The following is a 21,569-nucleotide window of genomic DNA, read 5'->3' as shown; positions in this document are numbered from 1 at the left end:
TTGAGACTGGTAGATTTAGAGGGATACCTGCAGACAACAGGATATGCCGCTTATGCTGGCTAGAGCTAGAGACAGAGCTACATTACATATGTCATTGCGTTCCAGAGACAGATTACATATTTCTTTTCACTAGATATGGGACAACTAGAGGAGTAGTCATTATTGCAGAGCTCGGCCTACACTCATTCGGCCACTACCGACACTCTCATCGACCGAGCACTGGAGCTACGGAGATCCAGACGGCCACGATTGAGGAGAGGGGCTACACAACATCGACGGAGACTACAGCAGGGGATTCGAGCCATACTCTCTCGATATCCAGAGTACAGATGAGGATGGATTCTAGTAGTAGTATCTAGTTCTTTTGTACCCAGACATGGTATTAGAGTCACCATTTTGTAACAGATTGGTCTCATAGGTCATTTTGGCCTTTTGAAGACGTTAATATAACATTCATTTCTCTCTCTCTCTCTCTCTCTCTCTCTCTCTCTCTCTCTCTCTCTCGTCTGCTCTCTCTCTCGCACACGCTCTCCTAGCTATGTCGATAGGCTTCCCTCACCGCGTCTCCTGCCCTGCCTATGGACTCCATGGAATCTTGAGCTCAAGCAAGGGGAAATCTTGTGCAGCAATGAAGCTGAGGAAAGGGGTCGTGAAAGCAGGCAATAGCTTGGAAGGCGCCTTTGTTGGAAGCTGAGAGGACATTATCACCATGTGCTTCTCTCGCAAAGAAGCTATGAGATTGAACCACCGCCTCCTGGCGTTTGCCTAGTAAACCGCCGGCAACACCCCAAGATTACGGGCACCCACCAGGGCCACCACTCCATTGTTCTCCAAGTCCTCCAACTTAGGGAGTGTTCGTGCCATGAGCGTCAAATGGATACCCTTAGTCACGCACTACTGGCTGACACCGTTGGAGCCACCAACAGAGCTTTCAATGCCACGGCGACCATGGCAACTGCTTCCCTTGACCTCCCCGCCGACAATATCTGGAACGAAGGGTGCAAACGACCACACGCACACACTCACACACACACTAGCGTCATCCACGTCACATTTAAAAGAAAAAAGGTTTATTGAAGTCTTCTTTTATCAATTTTTTCATGGCCTTGTTTTATTCTTGGAGGATGTTCACACGAACTTCGCTTGACGATGATGTCATGGATGTATACAGTGAAATGATGAATGTTAATGTGACGAAACCCCCATATGATTATGACAATTTGTAACGGGACTAGACACTACCCCGGCGAAGATGAATGATGCAGGAGGTAAGACCTTCCCGACGACCTAGCCTTGTGAGCCTAGGACGAGTGTCCTTGTGAACCTTGGCGATGTATCCGCAATGAGACCCGCCATGATGTATCAGACACTACGCCTAGATGTATCACTAGTCGCTAGGATTAATTTGTGCGCCAAGTTTGGTTGAAGGGGGCGATTGTTAGGGTCAGCCCAAACTTGGGCGGCCAATCCTTGTGTGAACTACCTGTAATTGCCTATAAAAGGCCTAAAAACTTAATGATAAACTCTCTTTTTTGTGTGCAACCTTCTCTCTCTCTCTCTCTCTCTCTCTCTCTCTCTCTCTCTCTCTCTCTCTCTCTCTCTCTTTTTGTCCCTTACGCTCTCCTAGCTATGTCAATACGTGAAGCCATATAATAGGGAGGCACTGTGGACCAGAGCGGGGTTTGGGAGAAGAGGGACAAGGCGGGGGGGGGGTTGGGTCAGTGGCAATGGCGAGCTGCAAGGAGAGCATTCTTTACCATTGACCATGTATTCACTTTGACATGTTTGATTGATCAGACCAGGGTGAGGAAGAGAAAGCTATACTACTGCATTGTGGATTTGTGCAAAGCCTTCGATAGAGTGCCATGAGACGAGCTTTTCTAGCGTTACGGTCTCTTGATATTCCATCATATGTGACTCGGGATATGTATGCACTATATGAGCAGGTATTTGGGAGAGTTTGATGCCAAGGAGGCATGTCAGTTATCATTGCTAGCACCATTGGTGCTAAGCAAGGATGCCCATTCTCTACCACGTTGTTTGGATTTTACATAGAGTAGCCAACTTCATCACCTGTGGTGGAGGAGATGGAATAGACTCGGCAGGTAATCCTGTCCATATTTTGCAGCTTGTTTTATGAGTCTCCAAGCGGATTACATCAGCACATGTATGCACTAGATGGCTTTTGAAGAGGCCTCACAATGAACCTTGGGAAGACCAAGGTCATGATCTTTCACACCTCGAGACAGGGCTGTGGTATCAAAGCATTTTTTGATCCTCTTTACTATTATTCTTTCTGCAAGACAAAGCGGAGTAACATTACTTAGCACCAAATGCTATGAATAAATAGAGCCTTGAGTGGGGGGATTCTTACCCACACTTGCTCATGCTTACAGTTGTCACGAGCACGTCACATTTTCCTCGGTCCATAGAGAGCTCCCACGATCAGATTTAGAGTGCAAACTTTACATGATGAGTCCTTTGGACAAGGGAGGCTGTCTATGGATTCTTACCCACACTTGCTCATGCTTACAGTTGTCTTGAGCACGTCACATTTTCCTCGGTCCAGAGAGAGCTCCCACGATCAGATTTAGAGTGCAAATTTTACATGATGAGTCCTTTGGACAAGGGAGGCTGTCTATGATATCATACAAGAGCAAACAATGGTCGATGCCAATTACTTGATGGATATCAGACAGTCTGCAGATTTGTTTGGAGAGGCCTTAGGGAAGTTGGTTTGGTCAAAGAGATAGTGGGTCCCTCATGCCTCTCTTATGGTTTGGTTGTGCCGTAGATCCGCATCCTTTTTTGGGGTATAGAGTGGATCCAAATTTTTTTGGAGGCACTGCCACCGGGTTTCACAGTCCCTTGGCTTTTGTGAGTTGTTGCAGGAGGTTTTTTCAACGAACACTTTATATGAGTCAGATACGCAGCATTAGACTTAGTGGTTTTCACTACATCACGCGAGGTGGACAAGGCTTTGGGCAGATTTGTTTAGACTTGATCACTATCCAGATAGCTACATTCAGCACCTGATTAGAGTATCCTTATCCCCAGATGTATCGTGTGGTTTGTTATGGGATTTTCCCCATGATCACATTGTACATCTTTCAGGGTTTTTCCCAGATTTCTTGTATATAGATTGATGGTTGATTCAAAGCCTCACCTTTATTGCGAAGAGAGAGAGAGAGAGAGAGAGAGAGAGAGAGAGAGAGAGAGGTTTCAGAGTTTTTTAAACATGTCCCAGGAGGCATTATCAAGAAAAGCCTAACCTACCTTGCTCTTGATTGCGAACGCGAGCGATTTTTACCAGACATCAAGGTGGATCTGAGTAATCTGGATGTTGGCGAGGAGATTCTTATAAAAGATCTAAGCCTTGATGTTAATTTGATGTCTAACCTAAAGCCTACTACTCCTGTATGCCAAGTATTGTCTCCCTAAAAGAGCAGACTTAAAGAGATGGTTCATCCTTTCCAGAATCAATATGAAAGGGCAAGGTGCAGGATTTCTTGATATGCTGCCTTTTTATCCATACCTCAACTTTGTAGGAAGCTCAGAAAAAGGTAATGAAGAGTATAGGAGTTAATGCTGTGGATATAAGTTAATGCAACATAGCTCATGAACAGCTCTCTTGTCATGCACAAGCCAATGAATGGGCCTTCTCGATCATGCTACCCCTTTCCCAAGGATATTTGGGTGATAATTTCAGAACTTGCAGGGTAATAATTCATGTCTGAAATAACACAATATAATTGTGGTTGTGATATGCAGAACCATGTGTTTTTTTTGAGGAATTATCTTTGGATCTTTGCAAGGGATGCTATGATAGAAGCCCTTAAGTAATGTATACTTTTTCACATGCAACAAAGGCTTCCATCTTTTTCTTCTGGTAGCCGCTGGATGTTATCATTATCATCTACTGGGGTATTCAAACCAAGTCCAGAGGAAATGCTGTAACTTGCTTATTCAATGGCTTTCTCAAAAATAAAATTGTTTCAGAGGTCTTTTTGCATATTCAGTTCTAATTTTGTGTGTGTGTGTGGGCGCGCGCGAGTGCGCGCGTGCGTGCAGAAAGGTGACAACTAGGTGAGCGGATGCGCATTGATGATTTGGCTTGATGGCATGACGGTCCGAGAGCATCCTTATGTTGTTGGTCGGATGCTTCCTTGGTTGGTGTAGAGGTCATTGGTGCTACCTATGAATCCGCAGAGGGGTTCCTGTCGCACAGCAATCACGTGTCCAGAGGGAGGGTGAAAATACGCACATCAGAGACCTGATGATAGGGTAGAACAGCCTGTCCCCCAATGTAGCCATGCCAGTCAGGAGGACTAGCGGCATCAATCTCTCTCATACGTCCAACATGGGACATACATGTTTGGGATTGGAGAGACTAGCTATCATGGCTATCACATCAGATTGGCTTCTTAAGGTGAGGTGGCTCTTGAGCAGCACCTATATACTCATTGGCACCCTGTTCGAGTGGTGGGCTCTTTGGGAGGGGCAGCCTTGTGTTGACCCTATTTTCGCAGCAGAGGGGGCACCACAGAGGTTGTGAATTTGGCAGGTTGTGCTGGACTGGGGACTTGGTGAGTGGCAGTGGCCCTCTTTAGAGATTGATAGGAGCCCTATTTCCTCTTTTGAGTACACGGTATCCCTTTGGAGGAGGATCATCTCGAGGACACGATGGCCTCCTCACTATCCACGTCAGTCAAAGGTATGGCAATATCAACACATCTCCAGATTTTCAATGACAGTTTTTGTCATGCATTTGGAGTAAAAAAATCAGCTGCCAGATGTGCTTCTTGTCTTTTCGTAAGTAGACCATCCTTGGCTATTCCATCATTGCCCACCCCCTAGCTGAGCATTCATACTCAACCATAGTATTATTTAGATATAAAAGACTGCATAAGAGAGAGTGATATATAGTAATTGCTTAGATAGTATAGAGATAGAGAGAGCATGAATCTATTATTTAATCTCGACTCTCAATTTGAGACTCCACTCTAGTCGTGGTTTTGGTTTTGTGATGGTAAAGTGTGAGTTGTCAGTTCACTGTGTAACACTAGAAGTCTAAGCCTTCTAATACTCATTTTGAAGTAAATTGTATTCACTTAGCTTTAAGGTCATAATTCCCCCCGATTTTCTTTGGTATGAAATCGGACGTATAGTATTTTCACGGGTTTGAATCAAACGCATACGGGTTTTATACTTTCATAGCCGTATGTGTATGCAAGATGTTTGGCGTATGAAAAACCTATGGTATGTGGTTGTCTCAAAGAGGGGATCTTGGCTGATTGGTCGGATGTTCCCATGCTTGTGTCAACATCCGGGAGTGGCTCACATGCACCCTAGTCGGTTCAGAGTGGAGTGGAAGACATCATCTTATTCAACAGAGGTACTTCAATGGTATTTTCTCATCATAGAAGCTTGCCTCTAGGGTCGTTAGTCGCACTCTCGCCTTTGGGGACATATTGGTTTTTATACATTTGTGGTATGAGGATTTTGCACTAGATGCTTTTGAGGACAGAGCCCGAAGTATCCGCTTTTCCAGAGATGCTTGCACAGTTTTGGTTGTTAGACATGTTGAGGTGGATGGGTTCTATATTTGGTACACCTTTCATGTGTTCTCAAACATCTGTGCCATCTATAAAGGTGGCTACAACCCCTTCCACAGTCTTTTAAGATACCATCGGTTACGGTCAAACCGAACCAATGCCTTAGATGTCATGGATGTGATGGGGCATCTAGTGCAGAGTTATCCGGAACATGGAATGGGAATGTCGGCGAGATCCTCACGTAATGGGGGAACAGCTGAAGGGCCCGGAATGAGAAACGCCATGGAATGGAGTCATTAAAAACACCCAAATAATGCAATTTTTAGCTTGTAGCTTGAGAGAGAGAGAGAGAGAGCTTGGAGACTTGAGAGCTTGAAAGAGGCTAGAGTTTGAGACTTGAGAGGGTAGAGCTTGAGCCTGGATAGGTTGTGTGCATTGTGATGGTAAGGGGCGGGCAAAAGGGGCATTTGATAGGGGGGTGGCTAAAAAAAAAAAGACACTTATCCCTACCCGTTCTCGTGTCGCTTGCCAGTCTAGAATGCCTAGCCATTCCAATCCGTTCTGTGTAGCCTATAGTGCCTAGAACACAACTGTAGCGTTTCAAGGGCCAAAAGTTGACGTTGGTGATAACACTGATCTGGTGAGAGATTGCCATAGAGGAGGACACCATAGACAAACTGGTCGTAGAAGGAGACAACACTTAGAGGCACAACAAACCCAAGCTTGCACAACAATAGGTCTCTCCGCTATTGCATGATAGAGATTAGAGGGGTCAGAGTCGGCAATAGTATCGGAGTGCTCATCAGCAACACAATGTTGATCGGACACAAAGAGATAGAGACATGCATGTAGGCAGGCACAGACACAACCTATCCTTGTTTACAGATGGGTAGTGAGACTGTGAGGATTAGTGGTGCTAATCCTATAATTAAGACGAAATTTCATACTTGAGATTAAACCGAGTCTCAACAGACTGAAAGATTGTCAACTTCTGGCCTCCTCTTGTGGGAGATGAAAAGACACATCAAGAGGCATGTCTATTGACGAAGAGACGTGACTCTAGACTAAGAGTTACATCCTTTGACCAATAGTTGTGACCCGTAGCTGTAGAGACATGACCATTCGATGTAAGGGTGTAGCAATTCCGATGAAGAGGTGTAGCCGTTGAGCGAAGAGACACTCCTCAATATTGGCATTGCTGCCTCGATAGATGGCCCATTTAATTGCTAGCCGCGCATCTCGCACCTTTTGAAGTTCTTGTTTCTTGGTTTTGAGTTGAGGGGGGAACAAGGCCTCGCTTATCCGGAGTTAGGTGCTCTTGAGTAATTGATGTTGCTATAGAAGCGTTATGCGTGCCTCTTTGTTTTTGAAGACAAGGGTGCCTTGGTTGCCACGATTGTCGTGATGAACCTTCTCGATTGTGTTGGGATCAAACTCGATCGGGTGAATGGTCTAGTTGTTGGCTAAGGTCAAGGTGTAATCATCGTTCTCCTCCCACGAGGTGGAGGACAAGCCATTGAAGTGGAGGGATGTCACCAATCACTCCCATTGCATTCATCTACCTTGGAGGAGAGGATTGCGCTAATTGTAGGATAGGTTGAGGATATGTTTTTTTAGCCCCCTAGGCCTTTGAGGGTGAGAATGAAATCTCTCTCTCTCCTCTCTCTCTCTCTCTCTCTCTCTCTCTCTCTCTCTCTCTCTCTCGCGTAGGGCAAGGGGGCAAGCCCTCCCACTCTCTCCCACAATCATGCATGGGGGTTGGGGTGGTTGCCTTGCCACCTCTTGTCCTTTTTCCCATCCTCTCTGCATGGTAGGCATGTCACCTCCCCACACTCCCATGTAACAAGCACACCAGTTCACATCACATGGCACTACACATCTCCATAGCGGTTCATTTTGCATTCCTCATACAAGCCACCTTGCTCACATTGTTCTCGTTTTGTACATCTATGGTTGATAGGCCTTTGAGCATCATTAAAGGTCTCTTTTGTACAACCTCTCTCTCTCTCTCTCTCTCTCTCAATTGTGGTAGGCTGGTTATCCTGTTTTGCTTTAAACAACAGGTCTTCAGTTGAATACTCGTTTGAATATGCGTTGGATAGATGTATGAAGTCTCTTGAGAATGTTCCTATGACATTAAAATTTCTCTTCTTCTTCTTCTCCTCCTCCATCCCCCCCCCCCCCCCTCTCTCTCTCTCTCTCTCATTAACTCACATCAAACTCTTATCTTGCACTTGCACACAGACTTACTGATGTATATACACATCCACGCTCATATATACTTGTTCAATCACCGTAAAAACCCATACTTTCGTCTATATGCACATACTTACACACCAAGTAGAAGTACACAAAACAACACCCACATACAGATACATCAAGCAATATGGACGCGTATGAGATAAAATTGGTAATGGTATACAAGCACCTTCACTCAAAGGAGTGCTTTGAGAGGCTTCAAGTCCACACAGTAGTATAACATTCAACAATGGTCTCTTTACAATCATTTAAAATGGGCCCAGAATTACAATTGTGGACGGCCATTTATCACTTGGATGTGCGGGAAAAAACCATAAGATTTTGTTGTGCAATTGTGACATTATTCTGCCAAGTCCACTTTAACACCTAAAATCAGCCATATATACAATAAAACATCACTTGAATGTGCGGGGAAGATAAATCGTAAGATTCTGTTGTGCAATTGTGAGATTATTCCACCAAGACCACTTTACTACCTAAAATTATCCATATATACAGTAAAACCCTAGGTTGGTGGTTGAATGCTTCCTAGATTACCAATTGTGTTATTCATGTTTCCAAAGTTAAACTCTCTCTCTCTCTCTCTCTCTCTCTCTCTCTCTCTCTCTCTCTCTCTCTAGCTAAGTAACCCCTACTTTGCTAGGGGAATCATTAGGTATCATCATCATGCATGCTCAGATAGACTCTATAATTAGTGTGCCACCTAACCTTGAGCTAGTTGATTGCATATCATGTTACTATCATCTACACAAGTTATGGACACAAGAGAAACCAACACCTTGTAGGCACAAAGGTGCACAAGGCAATACAAAACATCATGAGTTTGTCAACTACTTGGTGCCTTTCACTATTTGTCATCACAAGGTTATAAATGTCGCTTTCACCATAACTTTATAGTTTGCATCAAGCATTACTATGTAGGCACTATAGTCTATGGGTTGAGATCTCCATGTACATCGAATCAATTGGCCATAAGCATCACCTTGACATTGTGCAACACCTTGCAGTCATTGTTGTTTGTTGGGCCCATGCTAACAAGTAATACCATCCTAACTTGCTAACCTCACGAATGCCTGTGGATTGCACCATATGGCACATACACTCTCTCCTTTCCTCTACATTGATGCACAAGGCAACCACATCGTACCTACATTTTAGAGTGATGAGTTTTTGTCCATTCCTAAGTAGTTGTGGCCAGTGGTTAGTTCCATCTCCTCTCTCTCTCTCTCTCTCTCTATAGTACTGTCTCGCTTCCTCTCTTCCTCATACTCTATCTCTCTCTACCTCCCTCCCTCTCTCCCTCTTATACCCTGTGTGTGTGTGTGTGCGCGCGCGCTCATTGTTACCTACAATAGATCCATACTACGATTCCATGTCACCAATTCGCCGCTTGTTCAAGTATCACAAGTCCCTCTTTTTGCTCTTGTGGCTCCACCTGGTCACACCATGCAATCCTTAGAAGACAATCATCGCCAAAAAAGAGCATGAAGGGACTCAAAACACGAAAGTAGCTATTCTGGAGGCAATAGTCTAGAGGATGAGGAGAACATAGACCAAGAGGAGGCAATGCAAAAAGCTCTCATCCAAAAAAATTGAGGGAGCCCCTCCACCTGGTAATCATGTTTCCTCACAAGCTTCATACACAGACACTCAGGAGGAGGAGGAGGAGGAGGGTAAGGACTTCCATACCAGTTTTATCTAGATCACCAAGCCCTTCTCTTCTTCTTGTGTTTACCTCCCATCAACTGTTGCATCTTGGGCTTACAAAATTAGCTCAAGCAAAACTTCACAAAAGATTGACATCACCAAGATCTGGTACTTTAGGAGATTTCCCACAGTATAAACCAATCTCACATACGAGTGTAAAAAAAGCTATTAAGTATCACAAGCCCCTCTTTTTGCTCTTGTGGCTCCGCTTGGTCACACCATGCAATCCTTAGAAGACCATCATTGCCAAAAGAGTGCATGAAGGGACTCAAAACACGAAAGTAGCTATTCCGGTGGCAATAGTCTAGAGGATGAGGAGAACATAGACCAAGAGGAGGCAATGCAAAAGGCTCTCATCCAAAAAAATTGAGGGAGCCCCTCCACCTGGTAATCATGTTTCCTCACAAACTTCATACACAGACACTCAGGAGGAGGAGAAGGGTAAGGACTTCCATACCGGTTTTATCTAAATCACCAAGCCCTTCTCTTCTTCTTGTGTTTACCTCCCATCAACTGTTGCATCTTGGGATTACAAAATTAGCTCAAGCAAAATTTCACAAAAGATTGACATCACCAAGATCTTGTACTTTAGGAGATTTTCCATAGTATAAACCAATCTCACATACAAGTGTAAAAAAGGCTATAGATTGTCCTAAACCACATGAGGCTATAGGCACCTACTCATAGTTGAGAGGTGCAAATACACTACTTGTCACAAGAGAGATGCTAGAACATAGCCACCCTTAGGATGCAAGGAATCACAAATTTTTTTTTGTGTTAAGGGTGAGGTAGTTTTTTTTTTCCGATTCAGATATGCTCAAAGTCTCTTCAGCTCCCAATATTAAAAACTACAAGAATTAGTGAGTCTAGATGATGCCATATACTGCTTGCAAAATTGTCTTCTCTTCACTACCCATTCCATCACCTTATGTACGACTTCTTGACGATACGGCTAAGTGCCTAAGAGCACAACGAGATAGGGTAAAAAAGATTCATCCCTTCATCAAGTAGCATTGAAAGATTGAGAAGCCATTTAGTGTATAGGTGTTTAAGAACACCATGCTAAGTTGAATTGATGTCAAGTATTCTTGTATTGTTAGTAACTTGTAATGGAGGTCCAAAGTATGATGATGGTGAATAGACATAAAACTATATGATTATTCAAGATTAAAAATATGAGTCTAATCTTGCATCAAGAACTGTTAATACAAAAACTCATCTAAAAAACACTCATCCATGGATGGGACTTGGGCACTAAGGGAAAATTTTGGTTGAATGATTAATACTAACTATATACCAAAAAGTTCATTAATACTAACTATATACCAAAAAGTTCATTTCTAACCCCAAAGAATGACTTCCCCTAGCTGTTCCTGATGGAATGCATAATTGTAATTTGCATGCTTATGTTGGAATTAGGGTTGCAGAGAGACACACACAGCTTGGAGAAGATGAAGGAAGCTCAAGGCACACAATAGAGAGTGTGTTACTTAGTGTGCAATGGAAGATGGATAGATAGCCCTAGAGTGATGGGCGTATATACAATGCTCGGGGAAAAAAACCTCCTAAAGAGGGAAAAAATGCCCCGGTGGTCCTAGTGTGTTCACACACATCACTACCACATGTATATGGTAACAAACCCCCCCTGGAGTGATGCGGTGAACAAGAGCTGGCACTTGAGTAAAGGGAAGTGTCATGCCCTGAGGACATGATCAGTCCACAAAGGGGAGTAAGCCCAAAGCTTTGCAGAAAGCTTCAAGCTTCTCACGAGACAATGCCTTTGTGAAAAGATCTGCAAGGTTGTCCTGTGTTGACACATAAGCCAAGATGATCTTTGCTGCTGAGAGCCTCTCCCTGACATAGTGGTAATGCACCTCAATGTGCTTTGTGCGAGCATGAGAAACTGGGTTTCTTGCAACTGCTAATGCGCTCTGACTGTCAGTGTAGATAGTGTTGGCAGTGTCCTGTCCAACACCCAAATCATCCATAAAGCGTCTGAGCCATACACACTCAACCGTAGCTGTGAAGACTGCCCTATACTCACTCCTCACAACTCGAAGTGGCCACAGTAGGTTTCTTCTTGCTCAACCATGATATACATGAATTGCCAAGCATGAAACAAAAACCACTTGTGGACACTCGTGTGTCAAAACAATCAGCCCAATCTGATTCCGAAAAAGAATGTAAGTCTGGCGGCAATGATCCCCCCTTGGGATAAAACAAGCCAAGACGTAAAGTGCCACTAAGGTAGCGGAAAATCCTCTTGACAGCCTTTCAATGCTTAGACCTTGGGCTATGCATAAATCTGCTGACCTGTGAGACTGCAAACTGAATATCTGGCCTCGTGTTGCATACATAAATGAGGTAGCCAACAACAATTTGGTAAAGAGTGACATCAGCACGATCGCCAGCATCATGTAGAATCAACTTCAAACCTGTTTCCATGGGAGTGGCAATAGGTTTGCAATCCTCAAGTCCAAACTTACATAATGTCTCTATGTAACTTTTTTGACACAAGGCAATACCACCATCACACTGCTTAAACTGTATACCCAAGTAATGATGCAACACTCCCAAATCTTTCATCTTGAAAGTAACATTCAAATCGGCCTTAAATTCAGCAATATGTCTCTCATTTGGTCCAGTGATCAGCAAATCATCGACATAAAGAACCACACTGAGAAGTACATCACCCTCACGCTTTACATACAATGTGCTTTCTGTTGGACTGTTATGAAAGCCTCATTTAACCAAATGAGTGTCAGCTTTCTCATACCAAGCACGAGGAGATTGCTTCAACCCATACAAAGCCTTCTTACATCTGCACACTTTGTCCTCTTGTCCTTTTATGACAAAACCGCGAGGCTGCGTTACATAAACTTCCTCAAATGTCACCATTCAAGAAAGCAGTAACAATGTCTGATTGATGTACATTCCAACCAAAATAAGCTGCCAATGCACATAGAAAACGCACAGTAGTCATACGACAAGTGGGAGCAAAAGTCTCTTCATAATCTATGCCTTTTTGTTGTGCATAACCCTTTGCAACAAGTCGAGCCTTATGGCGATCGATCTCACCATCCGGTTTGCGTTTCAACTTGTAAACCCACTTTGTATCAATGGAATTTTTGCCAGGAGGCAAATCACATAAAGTCCATGTGTCATTTTCTATAAGTGCATCATATTCTGATTGCATGGCAGCCATCCAATTTTTTGAACTCTGTGCTTCATCAAAAGACAGAGGCTCCTCAACATCATGTAAGCTAGACACAGCCAACGCATAACAATCTCATGCATAAGATGCATGGCGAGAGCCTGAACGAGTACGACTAGACAAAGGTGCATCCAATTTACTATCACGCAAAGTGTGCACCAGCCATTTTGGCATACCTCAAGCCTGCTCATTTTCATCCCTTTCCTCATCAAGTACATCATGTACATTTGCATCAGTAATAGGCTGATCTGTATTATTTTGAGAAACCCCCATAGGCTATACATTTTCCTCATTGGAAATTACATTCGTATTTCCACCACTGAAAAGAGGCAACAAAGTGTCATAAATGTCCTGTGAGCTTACATTACTGTCTCTAGTACATGACAGCAAGGACTGAACAAAATCTTCCACAAACAATACATCCCGTGAAACCAGAATACGCTTTGTTTGCGGATGATATAACCTGTTACCTTTGCTTTCAGCACTATAACCAACAAAAATACATTTGACAGCCTTATCATCCAATTTTCTACGTTGTGTTTGTGGCACCAAAGCATATGCCAAACATCCAAAAACACGTATGTGCTTAATAGAAGGCTTTCTATCATGCCATGCTTCATATGGAGTAATAGACTGCAAAGCTTTCATAGGACACCTATTAAGTACATAAGTGGCACACATGATGGCCTCAAGCCAAAAAGAATGCGACAAAGCTTGACTTTTGACCATACATCGTGCCATTTCTGTAAGTGATCTGTTTTTTCTCTCAGCAACACCATTTTGCTGAGGTGTATAAGGCAATGTACATTGGTGTTTTATCCCACGACTAGCCAGAAATGCATTAAATTCATGAGACATATACTCCCCCCCTCGATCGGAACGGAGGGTTCCCATAGTACATTTCCAGACATTTTCAGCCATAGCCAGAAATTTTTTGAAGCACATAAAAACTTCGGAGTTCGCTTTAAGCGGAAATACCCATGTATGCCTGGAGTAATCATCAATGAAAGTCATGAAGTAAAGGTAATTGCCCAAGGACGGAATTTGCATGGGCCCACAAGCATCACTATGCACGAGTTGCAACCTGCATGTGGCTTGAACTGAACCATCCTTTGGAAAGTTAGAACGCTGCATCTTACCCAAAATACAGCCTTCACAAACATGTTTGACAGGTGCTTCAAGAGGCGGCAAAGAAGCAACCATATTAGATTTCTGCAAATGCAGGAAACTGGCAAAATTCAGATGACCAAAACGTGCATGCCAAAGTTTTGCATCTGAAATAGCCCTTGAATCTGCAAAACAGCATTTGCAAAATTTTGTCCACACTTGTCATACAAAGTGAGCTTATACACCCCACGGCACAAAAGGCCAGATGCAACAATTTCATCACCAAAACTGAGATCATGAACTATACATTTGTCATCCACAAATTTGACTACAAGTCCAAGTCTAGCAAGTGCGGATACAAGTCCAAGAGACAAGTGTGGATACAGACAAGAGACAAGTGCATCAACAAGTGTGAAGGAACTGCCATTAGCAACAATAAGCACAATCTTTCCAACTCCCTGAACTGGATAAGAGGCATTGTTGGCACAAGTGACTGAATTCCCATGAGGGACAGACTCGAGAGAGGTGAACAATTCACGATGTGAGGTAATGTGCTTTGTAGCACCACTTTCAAAATACCACACATGTGAATCTGCAACAACTGACAATCATGCATCATGGACAGCAGGATTGTAAGTGCACTCTACGCTAAAAGCCCATTCTGCATCGACATCAGCATCATAGGCTCCTTTCATAGAAGACTTAACAATGACTGTATTTATAGTGGAACCAGCATTTGCAGTGGAACCACCCTCTTTCTTCTTAGCCTCTTTGGCCTTCAACTTAGGACACGACTTGATTAAGTGATCATTAGCTTTACAATAATGGCAATTCATTTTATTTTTGCCCTTATCACCAGAATTGCCAGATGAAGTGTTGCCAGCAGAAGCATTGGGAACAGAAGTTTTGCCGCTCGCAGCAGAACCATAAGAAGTGGCTGCATTGCTGTTACCACCCTTTCTTTGAGAAGCAATAAAAGCCTGTTCAACTGCACGCTGTCTAGTCGTGTTTTTTTTGGAAAGTGACTCTTGCAACAACAATGTGCATAATGCATCAAACTTGACAACTTTTGAATTTCCTTGGGTCATAAGTCTCCAAGTACTAGAAAAAGTCTGGGAAGAATCTGGTAAGGCATCAAGAACAATCTGCACAAGGGAACTGTCTGAAATGACTTCACCTGCAGAAATAAGTTGCTCATTGATATCCTTGACACTAGCGAGGAAAGTGTCCATATCATCTGTCTCATGCATAATCTTTGACTCCAGCTCTTTACACAGCAAAGCAATTTTAGCCTCATTGCAACTTGCATAAAGACCAGCCAATATATCCCAAGCTTGTTTTGCCAATTTTGTTGAACAGATGTGACGAACAATGGTGCGCTTCACAGACAACACAATTAATGCATGAGCATGCGTATCCTTTACATCCCAACGAGCTTGTTCTGCCGTAGGCAAAACAACTCTAATAGCAGCAATCCTTGCAGCAAGACCTGCAACATCCTCAACATCGCCTACATCCTCAGAACCAGGACGTACATCAATGCCCTACACAATGTTCCAGACCCCCTTTGACACAAGAACATATTGCATCATATAAGCCCACATAGGGTAGTTGTTCCCATCGAAATGAGCCCGAATAAAAAATCTGAGCAAACTAAGCTCTACGAGCCCTCCCGAAATTTTTGTCGACTTGCGCACGCTTGCCGAAGCTCACTGAAATCAGAGAAAGTGAGAAACCGTGTTGTGGAGCAGCTGGCGACTAAACCCGGGAGGATGCAACCTGCTCTGATACCAATTGTTGGAATTAGGGTTGCAGAGAGACACACACAGCTTGGAGAAGATGAAGGAAGCTCAAGGCACACAATAGAGAGTGTGTTACTTAGTGTGCAATGGAAAGATGGATAGATATCCCTAGAGTGATGGGCGTATATACAATGCTCGGGGGAAAAAACCTCCTAAAGAGGGAAAAAAATGCCCCGGCGGTCCTAGTGTGTTCACACACATCACTACCACATGTATATGGTAACAAGGGAATAGCTCTAGATCCAATCACCTATGCATTTGTCTTTAGGCATGTGGCACCACGCAAGACACTGATACGGGCAACAAAATTCACGATGATATTTTTAGTTAGGGGCTACTAAATAAAGAATTTGTGCTTGGTATTGCCTTGGTGGACATGTATGCCAGATATGGTGTACTCCAAAAAGCACAAAAAGTACTTGAGGATCTTCTTGCATGGAATGTTGACTCTTGCAATGCATTGGTCATAGGATATGTGGAACAAGGGCAAGGCTAGGAAGATGTGGTGTACTTCAAAAAGCACAAAGACCTATTGGGAGCTGCTTGTCTAGAACGTCAAGTCTTAGAATGCAATGATTGTGGGTTATGCCAAAAATAGGGGTGGGGCCAGGAAGCTCTGGGCTATTTTTATCTGATGCAAAGCAAGCACGTCTCCCCAGATGCAATCACCTATGTTTTCATCTTGAAGGCATATGGCAATTATGAAGATCTTGAGGCAAAAAAACTCACGATGATATGGCTAGTCAGGGGTTGTTGAACAAAAACCTTTATCTTGGCATTGCCTTGGTTCACATTTATGCCAAATGTGGTAGGGTCAAGAATCCTTGGGCTATTTTCCATAGATGTGAAGCAAGGGCATATCTAATCAACTATGTTTTCATCTTGAAGGCATGTGGCAGTATGCAAGACACTGATATGGGCAACAAAATTCACAATGATATTGTAGTGTTGCTTGGCATTGTCTTGGTCGACATGTATGCTAAATATGGTGTACTGAATTCAAAAAGCACAAAGAGTGCTTGAGGAACTTCTTGTACGGAATGTCGACTCTTGGAATGTAGATATCCAAAACACGGGCAAGGCTAGGGAGCTCTAGGCTATTTTCAATAGATGTAAAGTAAGGGCATCTCTTTAAATAGCTTGTGGACAAGAGATGGGAAGAGAGGATATCTTGTGGAGAAAACAGAAATTGAGAGAGAAGTATCTTGCACAACATGTATGCCACTTGTGTTTCTCTAGACTCTTAGAGTCTCTTTCCTCTCACACTCTTATGCATGGATAGAAAAGTGTTTCTCTATTGCTCTAGTCTATTGCCAACATTGGCGAAGATGAGTAGATTCATGTTGGTTTTTGTAAAATAAAAAGAAAAATTACCAAGCGTGCAAACCTTTTCAAGAAAGGGAAATTCAGAGACTCCAAAGTAGGGGAGAGATTGTATTCAAGGGGGCCAACACTTTTCAACCCTTGTTGGGTCTCATCAAGGCAAGTTATACATGGATACTTTAACCAAGTTGTGGCAAGAAAATAGTCTAACAATATAGCGGGGTACTCAAACAAAGAGAGTGGTATCAATCTTACACGTAGATGCTAGGCATGGATAAGGTTTCTACTAAGGTAAGCCATAAAAGGATTCGTAGCAAGACTATTTACGTGTTGCATGGCACATGTCAATAGATTTGTTGTTGGTTTCCAACATGGTGGGGGAGTTTGATAAGGTGTACCTAAGCAATTCATCTCAAGTATGTCAATAGGATTTAAGCATAGAAGGGTAGGCATGTATTTTCACTCCAATTTAAGTGGCTGCACATTAATAGATTGGTATTTGGCCAAAAGGGCATAAGCAAGGACAATAAAGCAGAAATAACCCTCCTTGATCATGAGACCATAGGGAAACCAAGGGGGAAAATGGAGCATTGCAGACTAAAAGAGATGAGATGTATAGTCTACCGGATCAAAAATTTACCCTGGAAGTAGAAAAAGCTTATTACTAAAATGGGGTAGAAAGTGAAGCACACTGAAGGGAGATCACCATAGATTCAGAGGGGAATAACTTAAGGAGAATTATGGGTTAAAGGAGATGCGATATATATACTATCAGGTTGGAAATGTACCCTTGAAAGTAGGGAAACCCTATTACAGGGTAGAAAGTGAATGAGATTGTAAGCAAATCACTATAGTTTATGGTGCTTAATTTTACGTGGTTTAGTGACTAAATGAGGCATTAGGTTGCAATAAGCTTGGTAAAGGAGAGCGAAAATGGAGAGGAGAGGCTACAATTGGTATGATATGCACATGGTTTGTTACAAGGTAAAGACACACTTGCTTGTTGGATTAGCTGAGGAGGTAGTGGAGAGTTAGCATAAGACAGATGTAACCAATCACCAAAGCAAGTCCAACAAGAAACGTGTTTGAAGTGATAAGAGTATCCTTGCCAATGTCTAATGTTAAAAATCTCCAAGTATAAGAAAGGCGTAGGGACTCCATGCTATATGCTCCTCTTAGCTACCTGATACAGCATATCCCATAGGCAGTTGTGTGGCGATCCTCTCCCACGACCTTTCTGCTCCAATGAATTGCCTCAGTTTGGGTAGTGCAGCAATATCATGCCTATTTCTACTTTCCCTAACTCAAGCTTCATCAATGGTGCCTATCTTTCATACGCCTAGCTATTTGAATCTTTCCAAGAAGCAAAAAATACCTATGTTGACAACGAAACCCCCATCAATGGCACACCTAGTCTCCTACCTACACCTAGCTTGCTAATGAGGCATGCAAGAAGGTAACCACCTTCTCTGAACTACATCCAACCTTTTCCAAAGGTCTTCTCTCCCTTGGTGAATCTTATCTATGGTTTGTTGTGCTTGTCCTCCTACATGTCATGCATTGCATGGCCAACATCACTAAATGTACTTTTACATGAATAACCCTTGTTATTCCCTCCTCCTAGTTTTTGCAACCTGTAAAATCAATTTCTTTGCCCCTATTGTATGCTTCATCATCAAATTTGCTTGTCTTTATTCCCGCATCTCATGATATTTTTGTCTGCAATCCAATGCCCTCATTTTTTATACAACACCAACAACAAGTTCAGCTTTGTATAGGTAGTCCTAGGCTTCACCTTTTTCCATCACCAAAATTGCCTCGAGTTCACTTATTGAGTTAGTTACATCACATTTCCTAAAGAGGAGGCATCACTTGTTGTTTTGTTGCCCCATTATTGATTGATACAATAAGCTAAGATATACCTTGCTCAAGGGAACAATTAACTCTGTAGCCCCTCAGCATGGTTAACCATCCTGCCAAGCTCATAAACCTTACAACTATGAAAACCGTAGCACCTCATGTAGTCATTGTTGGGATTGCCCATCAATTAGCCTTGAATCATTGAAGGTAGTAAATACTAAATCCCCTTTCTCATCAATTGTTTGCACCTTGCTACTGATGTTAACATTGTATGATGTGGAATCTCCCCAAGTAGGAGTAGCTTAGGATGATGGATAGTTAAGTTGATGGATCTTCAAGAAAGAAAAAATGCTTTAGAGGACAAAGAGGGAAGTACCAAGATAGGGAGGGTAGAGTTGTTGAAGGTTGCATGAGGGTGTGCAAAAGATAAAATTTCCTATAGGCTAATAGGGCTAAGTGGGTGTATACACCAAAGCTAAGAATTATACACCATATGGGGTGACATCATAGGTAAGGTGGTAGAAATATCTGAGATATTATTCCAAGCATAGTGCCACATAGGCTATTACACTAGATATTGTGCCACATAGGCTAATAGGGCTAAGAGGGTGTATACACCATAGCTAAGAATGAATCGAGAAATAGGACATGCCCACCCAACAATCTTCCCCTTGGGCATGGACTACAAAGGAATACAAGGTACAATATCCACTCTGGATGACATTAAGATGACCTGTCCACACAAGATGACACACTATATCCACACAAGATGACAAACCTCCCCTTAAGAGAAAGAAGGTAAAAAAGGTCTTCAAAGTATGTCGTCTCGCAATACACAAGGTCGTTATCTCCTTCTTCATAAGGTTCTTCTTTGTTGTCTTCTTTAGCTATGTGTGCTGCTCCTCGCTTTTTCTTCTTTCCTTTCATGTTGGCTCTTGCTATGTTGTCGTTGAAGTTTTTGCTGCTATTGCTATTGCCAAAGTTCGTTGCATAACATCTAGAAGAGGGATGAGCCCTTTTTTCCACATGCATTACAGGACTTGTTCAAGTAGATTTCTTTAGCGATGTGGCCAAATTTTTCCACAATCAAAACGTTTCTTGAGTTTATTGGACGCAAATTCCAGTGATATTTCTACTAGTGCTTTCTCTTCAAGAGTTTTCCATACATGTTCTTTGTATGCAGTTTTGAATATCTCATCCACTCCATGAAACGTTCCCCATAAACCTCTACACATTATGAGCTAGTTCACATAAAGGCTTGCGAAGCAGAAACAATGAGCATGTTGTGGACTATTTCTAGTTCACACCGCTAATAATAAAAATAACGAGGTCTTCATGTGAACACAAAAGCACTGGTTGTGAGTTGCACAGAAGTTGACAATCTCCCCACCATGTGAATTGACCCCATCACATTCCTTAGAAAGGAAACCATAAAATTCCAACAATTGTACAAACCTTTTGGCATGTATGGGTGGCAGTGGATAAGGTGTAAAGTGGTGAGTCGAAACTGAGTGCAAAAAGTTAGTTGTGTGAACCACCTCTAAATGGAAGCTTTGAAAATGAATTATTAAATGGCTGTCAATTTGCTAAGCCTTCAGTGGACAGGAGGTATCTAGATGTTCTCGAGATAGTAGACCACGACGAGCATGCAAAGCTAGCGATGAGTCCTTAAGGGTGCAAATTACGGCATAAACGAACATGAACATGAAGCCGTCGATGGGGCAGGATGGCCTCCGAGAACTTGTGTTGATTAGTCGGCTACCAATGCCATGGAGACGAACGAGGATTTGAAGTTGTCAATTGGTTGGCCTCGAATAGAGTAGTGGAGCGGCATGCAATTGGAAAGCAAGGCTTAGTAGTGAGCTAAGGATGAGGCATAGCTCAACCATGACCATTCTCATCACATTTGCATCTCTGATGTAAGCATTGTGGAGTATTTTTTTCCCTCTAGACTAAAACTTTTTAGGCCTCAAACTCTATTTTCAATTCCATAAAACATGGTAAAAGATTTGAAGGAATGAATTCCAACAATTAAACTTTGATGGGGCTCTTATCAAAATACAATTTTGATAACCAACCATGCTTTAACTCGCTACCTTCTATTGAATCTACCTAACGTTGCTCACTAATAGGGTAAAGGGGCCAATAAAAAACCACCCCCCAAAGAAAGGACAATGACACCCCCAATAATAAGACAAAGCTGAACCAACTTTGTGCAATTCAAAAGAATGCTCAACGTTCATTTTATTTGAAATGCAACCTTTTCATTGGGCAATGGATGACTTTAACCCTTGTTGGCACCCATGTCTTTCTTTTGGGGTTGGTGTGTCTTCTTTTTCACACCCATTTTTGTTACACAGGAATGCATAAATGGATTAATAACTTTCGGCTCCGATCATCAAAAAAGTTGAGATCAATTTTTTCGTAAAGTTCTCGACGAAGCGAATCAAATGAGCTACTGATTGGTTATAATTGGGCTCGGAGATCGGAGATCTAAGCTCCCTCTCTTAGGTGGCCTTAAGTTGGGGGTTTTACCCTAGAGAGAGCCAACGCTACCCTAAACCAGCTTTGCATTAGTTTCCAGGGATCTGCTCTCGACCCTCACATTGAGCTCCACGCTCAGATGGCAACATGTTACAAGGGAACCCTTCGGCCCGTAAGGAAGAGATCAAAGAAACCGATGGCTCACGTGCATATCTTTAATGAGCTCAAAACTTGGTTTTGTGTGTGCGCACGCGTGTG

The 21,569-nt window shown here is 42.8% G+C and overlaps 1 protein-coding gene across 1 annotated transcript in view; it reads left to right on the top strand.

The window, feature by feature from the left end:
- Nucleotides 1-3,574, top strand: part of LOC147453706 (uncharacterized) — a 67,774-nt gene extending 64,200 nt beyond the window's left edge. Inside the window, exon 3 of the mRNA XM_086517182.1 lies at nt 3,248-3,574. Within this exon, the coding sequence (XP_086373308.1) occupies nt 3,248-3,441 (194 nt within the window). The 3' untranslated portion in view covers nt 3,442-3,574. The remainder of the gene's footprint in view (nt 1-3,247) is intronic.
- The last annotated feature ends 17,995 nt before the right edge of the window (nt 3,575-21,569 follow it).

The sequence above is a fragment of the Adiantum capillus-veneris genome, chromosome 7, assembly GCF_014529385.1.
Source record: "Adiantum capillus-veneris isolate H3 chromosome 7, ASM1452938v2, whole genome shotgun sequence".
Taxonomy (NCBI): domain Eukaryota; kingdom Viridiplantae; phylum Streptophyta; class Polypodiopsida; order Polypodiales; family Pteridaceae; genus Adiantum; species Adiantum capillus-veneris.
This window is presented reverse-complemented; position numbering and strand designations above follow the sequence as displayed.